General features: G+C 35.8%; 1 protein-coding gene across 4 annotated transcripts in view; it reads right to left on the bottom strand.

Moving 5' to 3' along the window:
* AGBL1 (AGBL carboxypeptidase 1) overlaps window positions 1–17,651 on the bottom strand; it is an 866,292-nt gene that overhangs the window by 221,023 nt on the left and 627,618 nt on the right. For 3 of the 4 annotated variants that reach the window (XM_063089330.1, XM_063089331.1, XM_063089332.1), the window contains one exon: window positions 17,028–17,191. In XM_063089330.1, coding sequence (XP_062945400.1) covers window positions 17,028–17,191 — 164 coding nt within the window. Of the gene's footprint in view, window positions 1–460; window positions 542–17,027; window positions 17,192–17,651 lie in introns of those variants that run through there. The other variant, XM_063089333.1, reaches the window with a different exon arrangement.

Genomic DNA, 17,651 nt, shown 5'->3' with positions numbered 1-17,651 from the left:
TCCAAATAACTATCTTAAGGACTCTGTAAAACAACACAATGAAATGAGAAAAAATATACAGGATATGACAGATGAAATTTACAAACAGATAAATAAATACCTTAGAAAAGAATGTAGCAGAACTCCCAAAACCGAAAAACACATTCAATGAAATAAAAAACACAACTGAGAGCTTAAGCAGTGGATTACAACAAGTTTAAGAAAGAATATCTAAAATTGAATACAGTCTTTATGAAATAACAGAGGCAGAAAAGAAAATGGAAAAAAAGACTTTAAAAAATGAAGAATCTCTAAGAGAGCTAGCAAACAACCTTAAGTGCACAAATATCTGAATCATGGCTGTTCCTGAAGGGGTAGAGAAAAGTAAAGGCATTGAAAATCTATTCAATAAAATAATAACAGAAAACTTCCTATATATAGGAAGAGACACAGACCTTCAGATCCAGGAAGCTCAAAGATCCCCGAACAGTTTCAATCCTAAAAGATCCTCTCCAAGACACATAATAGCCAACTGGCAAATCTCAAAGACAAACAGAGAATCCTAAAAGCAGCAAGAGAAAAGAATCAAGTCACTTATAAGGGAGACCCAATAAGACAAACAGCAGACTTCCGAACTGAAACTCTACAGGTAAGATGAAAATGGAATGATATATCCAAAATAATAAAAGAAAAAAACTGCCAACCAAGAATACTATACCCAGAAAGGCTAGCCTTCAGAAATGTGGGAGAAATAGTGTATTTCCCAGACCAACAAAAACTGCAGGAGTTCTCAAGTGAGTCCTGCATCTGGAAATTCTCAAGAGAGTCCTGAATCTGGAATCTGCAAAACAATAATCACTACCATGAGTACACAACTAAGAACAAAACCCACCATTAAAACACCTAAGTAAATGAGAAAGACAATAAGTCTTACCACCTAAAAAACAAAACAAACAAACAACAACAAAAAAAAAACAGCACAAACATGGAAGACCAATAATCAAGGGAGAAGAAAGGAACAAATGAAGCCCAAAACACCTAAACAAAAATCCATAAAATGGAATAAGACAGTACCTCTCAATAACAACCCTAAAAGTAAATGGATTAAAATCCCCACTCAAAAGACACAATCTGATGGATTGCATCAAAAAGCAAGATCCAACTGTATGCTATCTTCAAGAGACTCATCTCACCAATAAAAGTGCACACAGACTAAAAGTTAAGGGAAGGAAAAATATATACCACACAAAGGGAAACCAAAAATGGGCAGGAGTAGCTATTATTATATCACATAAAATAGACTTTAAACCAAAAACCATGAAAAGAGACAAAGGAGGCCACTATATAATGATAAAAGGATCAATCCAGCAAGAAGAAATTACAATCATGAATATATATGCACCCGACCCTGAAGCACCCAGATATTTAAAGCACACACTATTAAGACCTAAAGAAAGAGATACATAATCTGTTAATTTGTTGACTGGATGATCTGTCCAATGTTTAAAGAAATACAGGATTTAAACTACACTTCAGACCAAGTGGACCTGACAAATACCTACAGAACATTTTATCCAACAAATACAGAATATGCATTCCTCTCATCAGCAAATGGAATTTTCTCTAAGATAGACCACATGTTAGGTCACAAATCAAGCCTCTGAATAACTTTTTAAAAATCAAAATCATCTCAACTATCTTTTTAGACCACAATGGATTAACATTAGAAATTAATAACAAGCAAAACTCATGACTCTATGCAAATACAAGGAAATTACGCAACAGGCTCCTGAATGACGTATAGGTCTGAGAAGAAATTAAACAGAAAATCAAAAAAATTATAGAAAACAATGAAAATATAGGCACATCATATCAAAATCTTTGGAATACTGCAAAAGCAGCACTAGGAGGGAAGTTTAGAGCAATAAATGCTTACATAAAAATAAATAGAAATATTTCAAGTAAATAACCTAACTATACCTAAAAGAACTGGAAAAACAAGAACAATTCAATCCCAAAGTTAGTAGATGGAAAGAAACAATTAAGATTAGTGCAGAACTAAATAATATAGAGACCAAAAAAACAATACAAAAGATCAATAAAACAAAAAGTTATTTTTTGAGAAGATAAATAAAATAAACCATTAGCTAAATTAACAAAAAGAAGAGAGAAGACCCAGATAACAAAAATCAAAAATGAAAAAGGAGACTTTACAGCTGATTCCACAGAAACACAAAAAATCATTAAAGAATATTTCAACAAATTTGAAAACATGGAGGAAATGGATAAACTTCTGGACACACACAAACTACCAAGGCCGAACCAAGAACACACAGCAAGATTGAAGCAGTAATCAGCAGCCTCTCAACAAAGAAAAGCCTAGGACTGGAGAGCTTTACTGCTGTATTTTACCAAACCTTCAAAGAGGAATTAATTCCAATTCTATTCAAATGATTCCAAAAATTTGAAATAGAAGCCATTCTCCCAAACTCATTCTATGAGGCCAGCATTACCTTGATACCCAAACCAGACAAAGATAAAATAAAAAAAGAAAACTTTTCTTTCTTTTCAGACCACTATCTCTGATGAGCATAGATGCAAAAATCCTCAATAAAATACTAGCAATCAGAATACAGCAACATTTGAAAAAAAATTATACACCACGATAAAGTGTGACTCATCCCAGAAATGCAAGGATGGCTCAACATATGCAAGTCAATAAACGTGATACATTGTATCAACAAAACCAAGGACAGAAACCATGTGATTATCTCAAAACATGCACAAAAACCAACTGGCAAAATTCAACATCCTTTCATGATAAAGACTCTCAACAAATTACGTATAGAAGAAAAGCATCTCATCACAATAAAATGCTATCTATGTCCACTGCCACCAACATCGTGAATGGGGAAAATTTAAGGATTTTCCCTTAAGAACAGGAACAAGACAAGGATGCCCACTCTCACCACTTCTATTTAACATGGCACTGTAAGTACTACCCAGAACAATCAGCAAGAGAAAGAAATAAATGGCACCCAGATTGGAAAAGATGAAATCAAACTGTCCCTATTTGCAGATGACATGATCCCATATGCAGAACAACCTAAAGACTCTATCAAAAACTCTTACAGCTGGTTAACAATTTCAGTAACATTGCAGGATACAAAATCAACATCCAAAAATAAGTTGTGTTTATATTCTCCAATAAAGAGCTAAAAGAAAGGGAAATCAAGAATGTAAGCCTTTTTACAATAGTCACCAAAAAAAAAAGTAAAATACCTAAGAATCAATTTAACAAAGGACATGAAAGATCTCTACAATAATAGCTACAAACCACTACTAAAAGAAATTTTAAAAGGCACAAAAAGATGGAAAGACACCCCATGCTCTTGAATTGAAAGAATTAACATTGTGAAAATGCCCATACTACCCAAAGTGATCTACAGATTCAATGCAATCCCCATCAAAATACCAATGACATTCTTCACAGAAATAGAGAAAACAATCCTAACATTCATATGGAAAAACAGAAGACCCCAAATAGCCAAAGCAATCCTAAGGAAAAAAGATAAAGTTGGAGGCATAACACTATCTGACTTCAAATTATACTACAAAGCTGTAGTAACCAAAAGAGCATGGTACTGGCATAAAAATAGACACTTGGATCAGTGGGAAAGAATAAAGAACCCAGAAATCAACCCAAAGACTTACAGTCAACTGGTGTTTGAGAAAGGCAACTGAAATATATGTTGGGGGAAAGATGGCCTATTCAGTAAGTGGTTCTTTGAAAATTGGACATCCATATGCAGAAGAATGAAACTAGCCTTGTCCCTCTCACTATAAACCAAGATTAATTCAAAATGTACTAAAGACTTAAATAGAAGACCTGAAACTGTAAAACTACCTATGGAAAAAGTAGGGGAAACACTTCAGGAACTCGGACTGGGTACAGACTATAAATAAGAGCCCCAAAGCACAAGCAGCAAAAGAAATAATAAACAAATGGGGCAATATCCAAAAAAACCCTTCTGCACAGCAAAGGAAACAATCAACAGAGTTAAATGACAACCTACAGAGTGGGGGAAAATATTTGTAAACTATACATCCTATAAGGGATTAATATCCAGAATATACAAGGAACTCAACTAATTACACAGTAAAAAACCCCAAATAACCCAATTAAAAATGGATAAATGAGCTGAATAGACATTTTCCTAAGGAAGACAAGCAAATGGCCAGCAGGTACAAGAAAAAATGTTCAATATCATTAATTAACAGCCAAATTCAAATTAAAACCACATTGAGATATCACCTCACCCCAGTTAGACTGGCTATAATAAAAAAGACAGAGAACAACAAATGCTGGTGAGGATGTGGAGAGAAGGGAATGCTCCTACACTGTTGGTGGGACTATATATTAGTACAATCCTATGTAAAAGAGTATGGAGGTTTCCCAAACAACTACAGATTGATCTACCATAAGATCCAACTATCCCACTTCTGGGCATATACCCAAAGTAGTGGAGATCATCATGTCAAAGGGACACCTGCACTCCCACAGTCATCACAGCTCTATTTACAATAGCCAAGATATGGAACCAACCTACATGTTCATTGATGCATGACTAGATAAGGAAATGTAGTATACATACACCATGGAATACTACTCTGCCTTAAAAGAATGAAATTCTGCCATTCACAACAACATGAATGAGCTTGGAGAAAATTATGTTGAGTGAAAAAAGCCAGCCACAGAGAGAAGAATACCATGTGTCCTCACTCATAAGTGGGAGCTAAGAGAGGAAGAAGGAAGGAAAGAAAGACCATAATGGTGTATTGGACTTGCAGTGGGAGAAAGTATACTTGGGGTTGCAGAGTGGGGTGGGAGGGGGGAGAAGGGAGTGAGGTCAGAGATTAATTGGGTGGGGGACACTAGAAATAATTGCAATTTGTGGTAATGGGCATGCCAATAGTATTGATCTGGCCATCACATCTTGGGCACAAGTGGTGATGGTCAGGTCAGCTTTGCACCCCATGAATATGCATAACCAGTAAAATAAAAAATAGCAATAATAGGTGGTAGAATAAAGCCACTTTATATAGCTCTAATTCACTTATTTTACTGATTGCTCCAAGGAATGTAGTATACATGCAGTAAAATCTATTCGAGTAGGATTTATGCCATTAGAAACAATGCTACAATAGACATTTTAGTGCATTAATTATACACACACACACACACACACACACACACACACACACACACACCCATATGTATATATACACACATATATGTTTTCCTATCACGGATGATGTTTTGTTCTTTGCACTGAACTTAGAGGAGCCAGCTCTTTGGTGAAGAATGTTGATTTATGTATATCACATTCTATGACATAACTTTTCTACTTCCTATTGTAAACTATTGTATAGTTATATTTTAAAAAATAATTTGCAATATGTTTCAGGAAAAAAAAATACAAGAAATTTGGAATCAAGGACCTATGTTTGAATCACTGATCAGCCATATTGTAGTGACTTGGCTTTTATCAAACATTTAGCATGCTGAGCCTCCTTTTATTCATCTATAAATAACAATTGATGATGATGATAATGATGACTTCCTTAGGTTTGCTTTAAGATAATATACATCAAATCTTTATCACACTTCCTGGCACATGGTATTCTATTATCACTATTCTGTCTCTTTCTTCTATTTGTTTTGTTACACACTGGCAAAGTACTGGGAACTAGTGAGCTTCCCTGATTCAAAGCCACATAACAAAATGACAAGTGCCAAATCATCATAAACATATTGGCCTCATTTAGTTTCCATTCCCATTGTACTAAAACAATACTGGCTCATGCTAAGTTATCTCTATTTTCCAATAGGATCATCTCTCACCACAAATTGAAGCAGAAGGTCTATGATTAGCTATCACATGACTGAAGATATTTTTGTCTTACTAGGATATACTTGAGGTCTGAATAAGACAAACCCGTCTAAAGAAACTGAAGTGACCAAGCAGAGGTAAGTCACAACTCCTTTCCCCTGAAGCATCTACCTCTAGGAATAGAAAACAGCGTATCCTAAACTTCCCGTTAAGAACATTTAAGCCCCCTTATACAGGGTTATCTTGTACCAGATTCTACTTCTGATGTTAGATGTTGCTTTGACATCCTTCTGCCATCCTTCCCAAATCTGTGGCATTCATTTCCAAACATACCTCTTTTTTACCTGCTCTTTTTTTCATCATTTGTTTATAACTCCTTTTGTTACCTCTGCACTGTTAATCTTCTGTCCCTTTATTACCTACCCAGTAGACATCCAGGCAAAATTTAATTTTTATTCAGTCGAATACTAGCTTTGTGACACTTAGCATAATTCAGCTGCCTTGCCCTTTGTGTCTTGAATCCAGGGTTGCAACCCGACTGCCCATGTTGGAATGTTGATGGCTATATCCTTGAGAATAAACATGGGATATTAGAGCTGAAAGCAATTTAGAGATCTTTAATTTCAAAGCTAAAAAATCTGAGAGTAAACATATTAAGCCACCTCCCCATAGTCACAGAGCCTGTTATCAACAGAAATACCTTGAACAAGAATTGAGCCTCCTTGAATCGAAGCCACATGCCTGTGATCAAAATTATGCTGGATGCTAAAGTGAGGACTTCATGGGAATTTGTGGGATGGTGAAAGCCATAATAGACTATTTCATCTTCATTTCAATGGAATGAGTCTAGGTTGCTTTATTTGCTTCCCTCCTGAGAGGAAAAAACTTGGCAATTGTCCAGGATGAAGAAAACAGGCAAAACTAAAAAAGCCTTCCTCTTTCTTCTACATCAGAGTCATATAAGTTCAGGATCTTATGAACCGAAAATGTAAATTGTCCATGAACCTCTTTGTCTCTATGAGGATCTCTTAGTTTAAATATCATGACCTTGATTTCTTCTCCTGTGCAGCAGCTTCCTTCTCTTTCTTCCTTTCCTTCCTACTTCCTTCCTTCCTTTCTTCCTTCTTTTCTTCCTTCCTTTCTTTCCCTTTGTGGTTGTATCCATACTTTTGTTTTTTCTCTACCACGTCTGGTAAGTTAATTCTCACAGGTAAAATGACTGAGCCCTGGTACTAAAGGGCTAGCTCTTTGGTAAGGGGTACGTAATAAAGAGAAAGCCAGCATAATTAGATAAGAGTAAAGAGAAAAAGGTATTGCTCTAAAAATTAATAAAAAGTCATTGAATTAACTTAGGCCACTCATGATAGGCTATTTGAAGCCTTCTTAAATAAAAATCTCTCCCGTTTGAGAAAACATCCAAGATGTTATTTGCCTTCCAATTTTTGAATTAATGACAACAAAAGACAAAGGCTGCAATAGACTGCAGTTGATACAGAGTAGGTAGAGTTAGTTCCTTGATTAAAACCCTTTTCCAGGGGCTGGTAGCCTATTGTATTTTCAAATATTTATAGTTTCATACGCAAGAGACCAGCCATTCATTTGGTTGAGCCTGAGGCAGAGGTAAACGAGTTCCCCAGTGTAGACTGGCAATGAATAAATCACTTAACTACACCTAGCAAGTCGCTTAGATTCCCTGGTCTCCCATGGAGTCACTTGTAAAATAGAAATTCTTTTAGGTTAACTTTCATGGTGGCTATTAGGTGGTAACATTTTGCAAATAGCAAATGCAATATGAAGGAAATGCACTCTCACTTCTTTCTGCAATCTTTTCCTCTTCTGGATTGTTATCTCCATGGGTTGCAATGCATTCAACTGATGGTGGCATACATTAATCTTCTCTGAATGATATTAAAACAATCAAGGGATATTTATGGGCCAAAATGAATCCAAGTCCTTCCAATTTTAAAACTTATACACAAACACACAGAGATATATATGCATCCAATACATACTTCTAGGAACTGTACAGAGAAATAAACTAAAAAAATTAAATTGGTTTTAGATTATACATTTAATACCCCCACCTCTGTCAATGTTTCCTCATGTTACTGAAGTCATGATCAGTATGTGTATACCATTAATTATCCTGCTTTTCTTTTCACTTACTATTTGAAAGGCTGAATACAATAGAGGATAAGAACTTGAGCCTTGGAGTTAGACAGAAGTAGATTTAAAAGCCAGCATAGTCTCTTACTAGATTTATGACATTTGGCAAATTTCTTTTCTTTTCTTTTCTTTTTTAAAGTTTTATTTTGTCGATATACATTGTGGCTGATTATTGCTCCCCATCACCAAAACCTCCCTCCCTTCTCCCTCCCCCCTCCCCCACAACAATGTCCTTTCTGTTTGCTTGTCGTATCAACTTCAAGTAGTTGTGGTTGTTATAGCTTCTCCACCCCCCCGGTTTGTGTGTGTGTGTGTGTGTGTGTGTGTGTGTGTGTGTGTGTGTGTGTGTGTGTGAATTTATATATTAATTTTTTAACCTCCAAACAACTTAATTTTCTTGTTCATGAAAGGGAATGCTAATGATAGCATCTACCACACAGGATTATTTATATGATTAAGTGAGATAATACTTATAAAATTCTTAGCACAGCATCTGGTTCATAGTAAGGCCCTAATAAGTGTTTGCTACTGTTATTATCATATTTATATTGACATATTCATTATTTTCATGGTTTTATAGTATTCTAGAAAATTAATCAACAGTGTTCTTTTTTTTTTCTTTTTCTACTGCCAAAAATTTTGTTTGTTTAAAATAATTTGAGGATATAAGTATCATTTCTATAAATATCTACATATTAAATGCTGTTTTCTGTTACGTTAATTTTCTTGAGGAATATTCTGTCAGCTAGAAATAGGATCAAATGTGGGGTTTTGAAGGACCTTCTCGCAGATTGCCAAATTGCTCTCCAGAGGAAAGTAAACCAATTTACAGATAGCTGTTTGATATTATTAAACCTCTTTTCTCATAGACACACTAACACTGGATATTCATTATTTTAATATACTTAGTATAAAAGAATCAGCATAAAATTATACCAAAAATATTTGATTTTACCTTTCTTTAACTGCTAATGGAACTGGGTTTTTGCTGATGCTGTTTTCCCAAGCTAAGATTAGCACTTCTTTTTGGATAATCAGTTCATTTTTCTTGAGCAGCTAGGGACCCACTGAATGTTTTAAAGCAACATGTGATATGATCTCTAAAGATCCTCAGGCTGAGTTCAATTACGACATTTCCCTGCATGTAGCATTTCTTCGCCTGCAACTACAGAATGAAGCTAAGAATATTCTCAGATATTACATGCAATGAACTAATTTTTAAAAAATAACAATAGAATTAGAGTGACAGAAGACAGTTAAAGAACTGGAATTGGCATGTAGCATTTATTTAGAATTGATAAAATTAGAGGGTTAATTTGAAACCTGAATATTCCACTGAGCTTCCATCATTTGTTTTGATATAATGGCAAATGCTTCATCCCAATGCCAGATTTCCCATTTTGGCCTATAAACATTGATACAACACTTCCAACGTTCATTCACTTTTCCACTCCCTTTCTCCTTAACCTCTCCATTGCAATCACCCCAACTCTGAACTCTCGGGTAAAAGCCAAATACCATGAATTCTTGAAGAGAAAACATCACCTAAATCAGATTATTTCCTATTAAACAAGAGAAACTACTACATCTAGCTAGAAGACTATACATGGGTTTAAAGAACATCCAAACCCTTGGTTATTGAACAATTACAAGCCTTGTTAGAGCTGTCATGAGTCAAAGATGAACAGGTAGAAAATGAAGAAAAAGAAGTTGGAAGAGAAGAAGGAAGGAAGAATCATAACCATCCAGATCTGGAGAAATATTCTGTAATGTGCAAGGAGGAAAATGCCTTACTCAGTAGCAGAGCAATGGTGTACTTTGGGAAACGACTAGTCACAACACACAGTAGCAAGCATTAGGTAGCCTGTTTTAAGGTATCAGGAAAATTCAAGATAAATGGAATCTATGGGATATTACACAAAAAGAACATCAATCCAAATGGAGAGACAGCTGGCTATACTGCCATCATGAAGAAAAAGGAAACTGATGAGCGATGAGGAAATTGATGCAATAAAACCTAAATATAAATCACTGAAATTAAGATACATTATCAGCAAAAAGGAGAGAACAGGCTACAGAAAATTGAGTATGTGAGGACAAACTTTAGACATCCTTCCTTCCAGAATTTGGTGAATTGGGGTGAACACGTAAAAGCAATGATATCAAGAGATGACAGATACAGAGGTTAAAAAGCAGATACCAAACACTCCGGAAAAATAAATAAATAAAAAACATAAAGTCTTGCAGTGGAATCACTGTTACCTTGTAATTGAGACATGTTACAAGGGGATATGGTGCTCAAATTTAAAATCAATTGAAAGGACCTAAGCCATACACATACACACAAGCACACACACACACACACACACAAAAGGAAGAAAAAATATTTTTGATGTAATAGGAAAATTATTTTTGTGTGAATGAAAAAAGAGAAACTACTACAGCTATGAAGGCAGAAAAAACAGGTTATAAACAGAGAAAGAAAAATTAGGCTGATTACTACAAGATAAAATATCAGAGTAAATTTAGCCATGTTTACACTGTTTTAATGTGTTATCCACAAAATCTCTAAGCAGGGAAAGTAAAATTTCTGTGTAAAGGGAAGAGAAAGATATTCATATAGATAGATAGATAGATAGATAGATAGATAGATAGATAGATAGATATGCAAAAAATATACCATTGATTTACTTTTAAAAAAAAAAAAGGAAAAGCTTTTTTTAAGGTTCTCCAGGAAAGTGTGAGATGAATCAACACTGAGAAACAAGAATTGAGAACGATTGCACAAAATGGCTAAAGATGAGCAACGCAAGTAAACATAAAAGTGAAATCTGAAATGATCTGAATATGATCATAAGGCAATCTAAATTACATAGGTAATTTTTATACGGAAAATAAAAGTGGAAAACTAATGTTTTTGTTTCAAATATATGGGACACAAATGATTTTATTGGCAGTGTATACATGTTCAAGGTACAGATAAATCCTGGAAAATTTAAAGTATCCCAGATCATAGAACAATATAGACCAAGATCAGACTTTATTCACTCACAAATATAGACACAAAACCCTTCAAGTCATAGTAAATAATATCAATCTCTATGTTAAAATAATATTTTAAATCATAGCCAAATATATTTTACTTAGAAATCCAAAAATGACTGGATATTAGAAAATTTATAACATAATCTAAGACTTTTTCAAGATACCAACAAAAATATTTGCTTAAATTTACTATCCAGCTCTCACTTTGTTAGATAAATTAGCTATGAAAAGGAATAATTAATTAAGATATTGAACATTAATTTTAAACTAATAGCCATTTTACTTAATTCTTAAATGCTTAGAGTCACTGTCATTTTGAAGTTAGGTTCATGGAGAGGATGCCCATAGACTCACTATTCTTAAACATTGTTCTCAAAACTCTACCAAAAGTCATAAGACAAAGAAGGATGGATGTAAAGCTCATTGTCAAAATTTATAAATACTACTATGCTCTATCCAGAAAAACAAAACAAAACAAAAAAATCAACGGAAACACTTTTAGGTATAACTAGAGAGTTCAGTGAAGTTACAAACAAATATACAAATAATCCAGAATTTTCCTATCTAATTAAGACCACCACTTAGAAAAATATGATAAAAAAGACATATTTTAGAGTAACAAGAAATTTTAAAATATTGAGGTTAAAAGCTTATCACGATGTACCTAGAAACTACATAAGAAGGGTACAAAAAGAATCCCTACAATACTTTATTGGGAAACATCAAAGAAGATCTGAACAGTGGAGAAAAATATCAGATTTTGAAAAGGCAATATAGGCAGTCAACAGACAAAAAAATCTATCATTTTATTATAACTCAAGTTAAAATCCCAGTGGATTGGGTTTTGGCAGTTAACAACTCATTACAGAATTCACCTGTGAAAATAAAGCAAAGAATGTAGCAAAGCACATTTTAAATAAATACTCATGAGGTAGTGCTTGCAACATCATATGTTTAAAATACAAATCTACAGCATTAAAAACTATGTGTTCTTGGCAGGCAGACTAATGGAACAGAATATAAAACCAAGATAATACCTAGGTACATGCACATGTAAATACTATATAATATAATAAACTTACATTACTAATTAGTGAGAAAGGGTGAACTTAAAAATGCAAAATGATTCAATAGCAAAAAATGTAAAAAGAATAAAATATATATCTGTAAATATACTCATTATAAATCTATCTACCTCAGTTAAATAGCAGATAAATTGATACACGTTCACAATGGGTGTGAATTTTTTTTATTAAACTGAGATTGACACATTTTTCAAAGGTAAAAGAAACAGAAAGATTGATAAACGTGGCTGCTTTAAAACAAAAACATTCGATGTCGATAAATAAATGCGAAGACAAATGACAAATTTGGGAAAATATTTCCAATATACATGACAAAACAGAAGTTGAGTATATTTAGCAAAATATTTAAATTAATTTTTAAAAGAAAAAAATAATGATTAGCAAAATAATGGGTAAAAGACATAGTCAGGAAATTTATTTTTAAAAAAAGTACTCATGATAAAAAAGCATTTCAATTCATATCGGAAAACATAAATTCTACATTGAAACAGCATTCCATTTTTACCTAAAAATAGCAAGGATTTTAATACAAAAACAATCAGTGTTTACAAAGCTGCCAGAAAGGGGAAACTCTCATACATTTTGTTGAGAATATTTATATGCCTATTTATTCATAGGTGAAAAAATAATCTAGGATATTTGACCAAATTTTGACAGTGGTTATCTGGATGATTAAAGACAGGGGTAGGGGTGTGTTTATGTGTTTTCCAAATTGTTTTCTCATTCAGAAGAACAAAACCGTGTTTTTTAAAAATGAAAATCAAGCATCCTTTTAATTATTGAAAATAAAATTAGTTTTTCTATGGTCTGAGATTTTTTTTTTTTTTTTTTTTTTTTTTTGGTATCGTCCCATCAAACTGAAGAGAAAACCAAACAAACCAATCTTAAGTAGATGCTAAAGGAAGCCCAGGCTACAGCAACAGGATTGTAACTGGGGAGAATAAGCGAGATTTCGAGCTATTGCAGAGGCACATCTCTGAAACTCGTCTTCCTCTTGTTATTAATGCAGAGACAAATGGAGATAGGGTTGCTCAGCAGAGAAAAGCAAGAAGCAGTGGAGGGATACAAATCGAGATGAACAGTGGCTGACTCAACAAAAATGTTAAATGACTTTGCAAAAGACCTGTCACAATGGATAAACGGCTCCTCCTGAAGAGGCAGCTTAGCGTTCCTGCAGTGCACACACAATTATTGCCAGGGATAAGATTGAGATGAAGGAGAAAGGAAGAGGAAAGGAAAGAAGATCAAAAGATGCCTAATGAGACTGCAGACATTTCCTAAATGAGCAACTGGGAAGAAGTAGACTGTAAAAGAAAAACCAAAACGAAGAGTACACATACTCATTGAAAGCCACTGGGCAAACATCTACCACTTCTGCTTTTACTTTGCTGTGAAAAATGGTAAGTTGCCCTGTGGATGTTGACTACACTCTAATTGTTTTTATGGTAAATGAGGCATGAAACCTATTGTCAAAAAACACGATGTTCACAGCATACACCCACACTTTGTCTTCCACGCAGATCACTCCCAGGGTTTAACTCTGTTTGAGGGGCCAAGGAAACTCAAAGATTCTTGTATTTCTTTAAGGCCATCCTTGGGAGAAGAGTCCTTTTTCCCCTAGTAATCCTTTCTTTGCACAGAAAAAGAACCTTCCTGAAGGATACTGGAAATCCTGTTATACCCAAGGAAGAGGCAGGAGGGGAGGAAGGTGGCAGAGATCTCTTCTTTAAAACATATGGAGACCCAATTAAAAAATGGGCAAAAGAGCTAAGCAGGCATTTCTCTAAGGAAGACATACAAATGGCCAACAGACATATGAAAAAATGCTCAACATCACTCAGCATCCAGGAAATGCAAATCAAAACCACACTGAGATACCACCTAACCCCAGTTAGGATGGCGAAAATCCAAAAGACTCTGAATGATAAATGCTGGCGAAGTTGCGGAGAAAAAGGAACTCTCATACATTGTTGGTGGGACTGCAAAATGGTGCAGCCTCTATGGAAAATGGTATGGAGGTTCCTCAAACAACTGCAGATAGATCTACCACACGACCCAGCTATCCCACTGTTGGGAATATACCCAGAGGAATGGAAATCATCAAGTCGAAGGTATACCTGTTCCCCAGTGTTCATCGCAACACTCTTTACAATAGCCAAGAGTTGGAACCAGCCCAAATGTCCATCATCAGATGAGTGGATACGGAAAATGTGGTACATCTACACAATGGAATACTACTCAGCTATAAAAACGAATGAAATACTGCCATTTGCAACAACATGGATGGACCTCAAGAGAATTATATTAAGTGAAACAAGTCAGGCACAGAAAGAGAAATACCACATGTTCTCACTTATTGGTGGGAGCTAAAAATTAATATATAAATTCACACACACACACACACACACACACACACACACAAAACCGGGGGGGGGGGAGAAGATATAACAACCACAATTACTTGAAGTTGATACGACAAGCAAACAGAAAGGACATTGTTGGGGGGGAGGGGGGAGGGAGAAGGGAGGGAGGGTTTGGTGATGGGGAGCAATAATCAGCCACAATGTATATCGAGAAAATAAAATTTTTAAAAAATAAATAAATAAATAAAAATAAAACATATGGAGAGCTGTGTTGACAAGCATTAGTTACACTTTGTATTATAATATGAACCCCGGGACTAACAAAATGTCTAGGATTCGCTCTGCTGATTATTATACCTCAGGATTTAACTCTATTCATCAGATTATTATACCTCAGGATTTAACTCTATTCATCAGAAACTAATCAGATGGTACTCAAACAGCCTGTTGCTGGTTTCAAAACAATAGATTTTATTTTATTAATTTCCCTTCTGTCATTCTTTAGTGAGTATACACTTTGTTGGCTAAAATATTTGGGGATCGAGAAATTTTCAGGGTGATTTTCCTCTCAACCATGTAGTCTTCAGGTCCTTTAGGTAGGAACTACAAAATGCTTCATAATAAACAGGAAAATATATTATGATACCAATGTCCATCAAACTCCATGCCTCCCAAATTTAATGCAAATCTATTCAAAATGCACATATTAATCACATCCTATATGAGCCTGAAGAGGGTCAGAGGTCATGGGAGGACCTCTAGCTTCAGTATCCTCAGGCTGATTGCAATTGAAAAAGCAATTGTCAGTCATGTGGGATGGCATGGGGTCAGGGGTGGGGGGACAGGTAATACTATCTTCTTATGATAGCCCACCTAGCAGCCATTGTACTTGAAGCCTAACACCAAATTTTTTAGATGTGAATTAGAAAAGGCATTTCTTTGATAGATTTCTTCTTGTTCCAGTTTACAGGCAACTAATCCTCACTGCATTGGATCAAACAGACGGCATAATCAATTCAGGGAAAGCAAGCAATGCCAGTTCTGCTCAATCTTCCCTCAATGAGCAACAGAGGAGAGGGGAAAAAAAGAAAAGAAAGAAAGAAAATTTAGGCATGCCTGCACCCAAGATAGCTTAGCAAAGGAAAAGATGAAAAGACAAGTTGAAATATACATCCTGGCAGGTGGAAGCGCTTGCTGTCAGAGGGAGAGTCTGAAAACACCACAGTGGTGCCAAACACGCCAAGCCTTCGGGCGCTGAGGGGTGTTGAAGGGAGCAGGGGCAGACAGAAGTGGTTGTGATGTCGAAACAAAAGAAATCAGCAGCAGTGTCTCGACGGAGGAAGGAAGGCTGGATTTACTTACATCTCCATAGTCTATAGCCCAGTGTGATAGCAAGTTCATTACTGCATTTAGGTAATTAAGTCTCAGAGAAATCAGTGCCCTCCAAAGCAGTATTAATGTATGCTGCTAGATCTTTCCAGGCTTGACTGGCTATTTGGTGGGAAGTCGCACTGGAACAGCAGCCTAATAGTGGCAGGAGAAAAATTAATGAAAGTGAGCTAGAAACAACATGGCCCCAGTATTAATGGCTTTCTCTCTGCCTTTGGACGTGAAGTGCACAATGAGATGCCTCCTCATTTACCAGCAGACACTTCCCCCAACAGCTCAATTTCCCCATCCATTCTGTTGCTCAAAGTGCCAGCAATGACTTAGCCTTCCCTGACTGCCTTGATTCCTCCTGATCCTCTCTCCTCTCACGTGGCCGTTATTTCTTCCCTCCTTGCCCCCTGAATTTGTTTTGGTCAAGTCTGAAATATTTGTCTACAGGAAAGGGTATCAAAAGGGCTTATTTGGATAATGGTTCTCCCTCACTTGACTCACTAACAATTTTCAGAGTTCTCAGTGATCTGGCCTTTCCCCGCCGTGGCTGTCTGTCAGGTTCCCTGGCCAAAGCATTACTCATCATCAGGGGCTTCCCCTCATCATCTGAGAAGAAATGATGTTACTTGAGAATAGGAAGATTAAAATGTTTGTTGCTCCAAGTGCTGAGATACTGGAAGGGAAACTGTCACTTTCTTGTTCGTTTTTTGGTTTTGTTTTGTTTTTGCTGAAAAATGACTCAAAAATGTTATCTGTATACATATGAACACATAGCCAACAAATATAAGTGTATGCAGATGTGAGTGTGTCACCAAGCTGCATCTTTTGCTGTTTCATAAGAAAAACGTATTATTGATATTACATTTTCATAAATGAACATATCCTTACGTTTACACGCATGTGCACAAGCAGGCAGCACCCTCCTTGCTTTCAGTAGGAAGGATGTCCCTTGTCTGGCTTGCTGGTACAGCATAACCACACGAACCTACCTTTGGCAGCTCTTCTGCATTTTCTCTCTGTCAAAGTCTCCTATGTCTCCTTGACTTTCATTACCAAGACACCCTACAATGGGAACACAAAAATCCAAATTTCCCTTACCCCTGTGAGTATCTTACCGCCGAAGGTGGTGGTCCAGAGCCTCTTCCTCAGCCTTCAGCAGACTTGCAGCTCGAGTCAGGAACTGGTGGCTGCAGCTCACAGACTTGAGTTCCAAGATGAGGAGGCCCAAACAGAACATGGCTCCCATCTCCTCCAGCTCACTGGTACCAAACTGCAGACCCTGCCAGTTAAGCAAAGCAGTCAGTGGTGACTATGTAATGGGAACTGAGAAGTGATGATTTGAGCTCAGAAGGAAGGCCTCCTAGACACACGCCTACTACGGAAATTGAAAATGAATAGTATTTGTCAGTCATTGTGCAATGTGTTTTGTTGTGTGCTTTGTAGATTGGTGGTCCTCAGTCTGTATTACATCCATGTTCAGGGCTCCCCAGAAGTATCCCCACATCAATAACAACCTAGCAGGAGGGTGAATGGAGATCCAGAAGTCAGTCCCCACCCCCCACTGTGGTCAAAGCAGCAATGCTTCCCTTTATATTTTTTAAAAGGTTTGCACTGCTGAAACAGAAGTTTATAAACAATCTTACAAGAGATATTCTTTATTTCCTCTAAATTTATAAACCAATGGAAAAAAGTGGGGGAAATCTTTTACATATAAATATCAAAAACTGAAATTTAAAATT

Source organism: Cynocephalus volans, chromosome 3, assembly GCF_027409185.1.
Source record: "Cynocephalus volans isolate mCynVol1 chromosome 3, mCynVol1.pri, whole genome shotgun sequence".
In the NCBI taxonomy this organism is placed as follows: Eukaryota; Metazoa; Chordata; class Mammalia; order Dermoptera; family Cynocephalidae; genus Cynocephalus; species Cynocephalus volans.
Note: the sequence above shows the minus strand (reverse complement) of the source record. Positions and strands in the feature narration are given on the sequence as shown.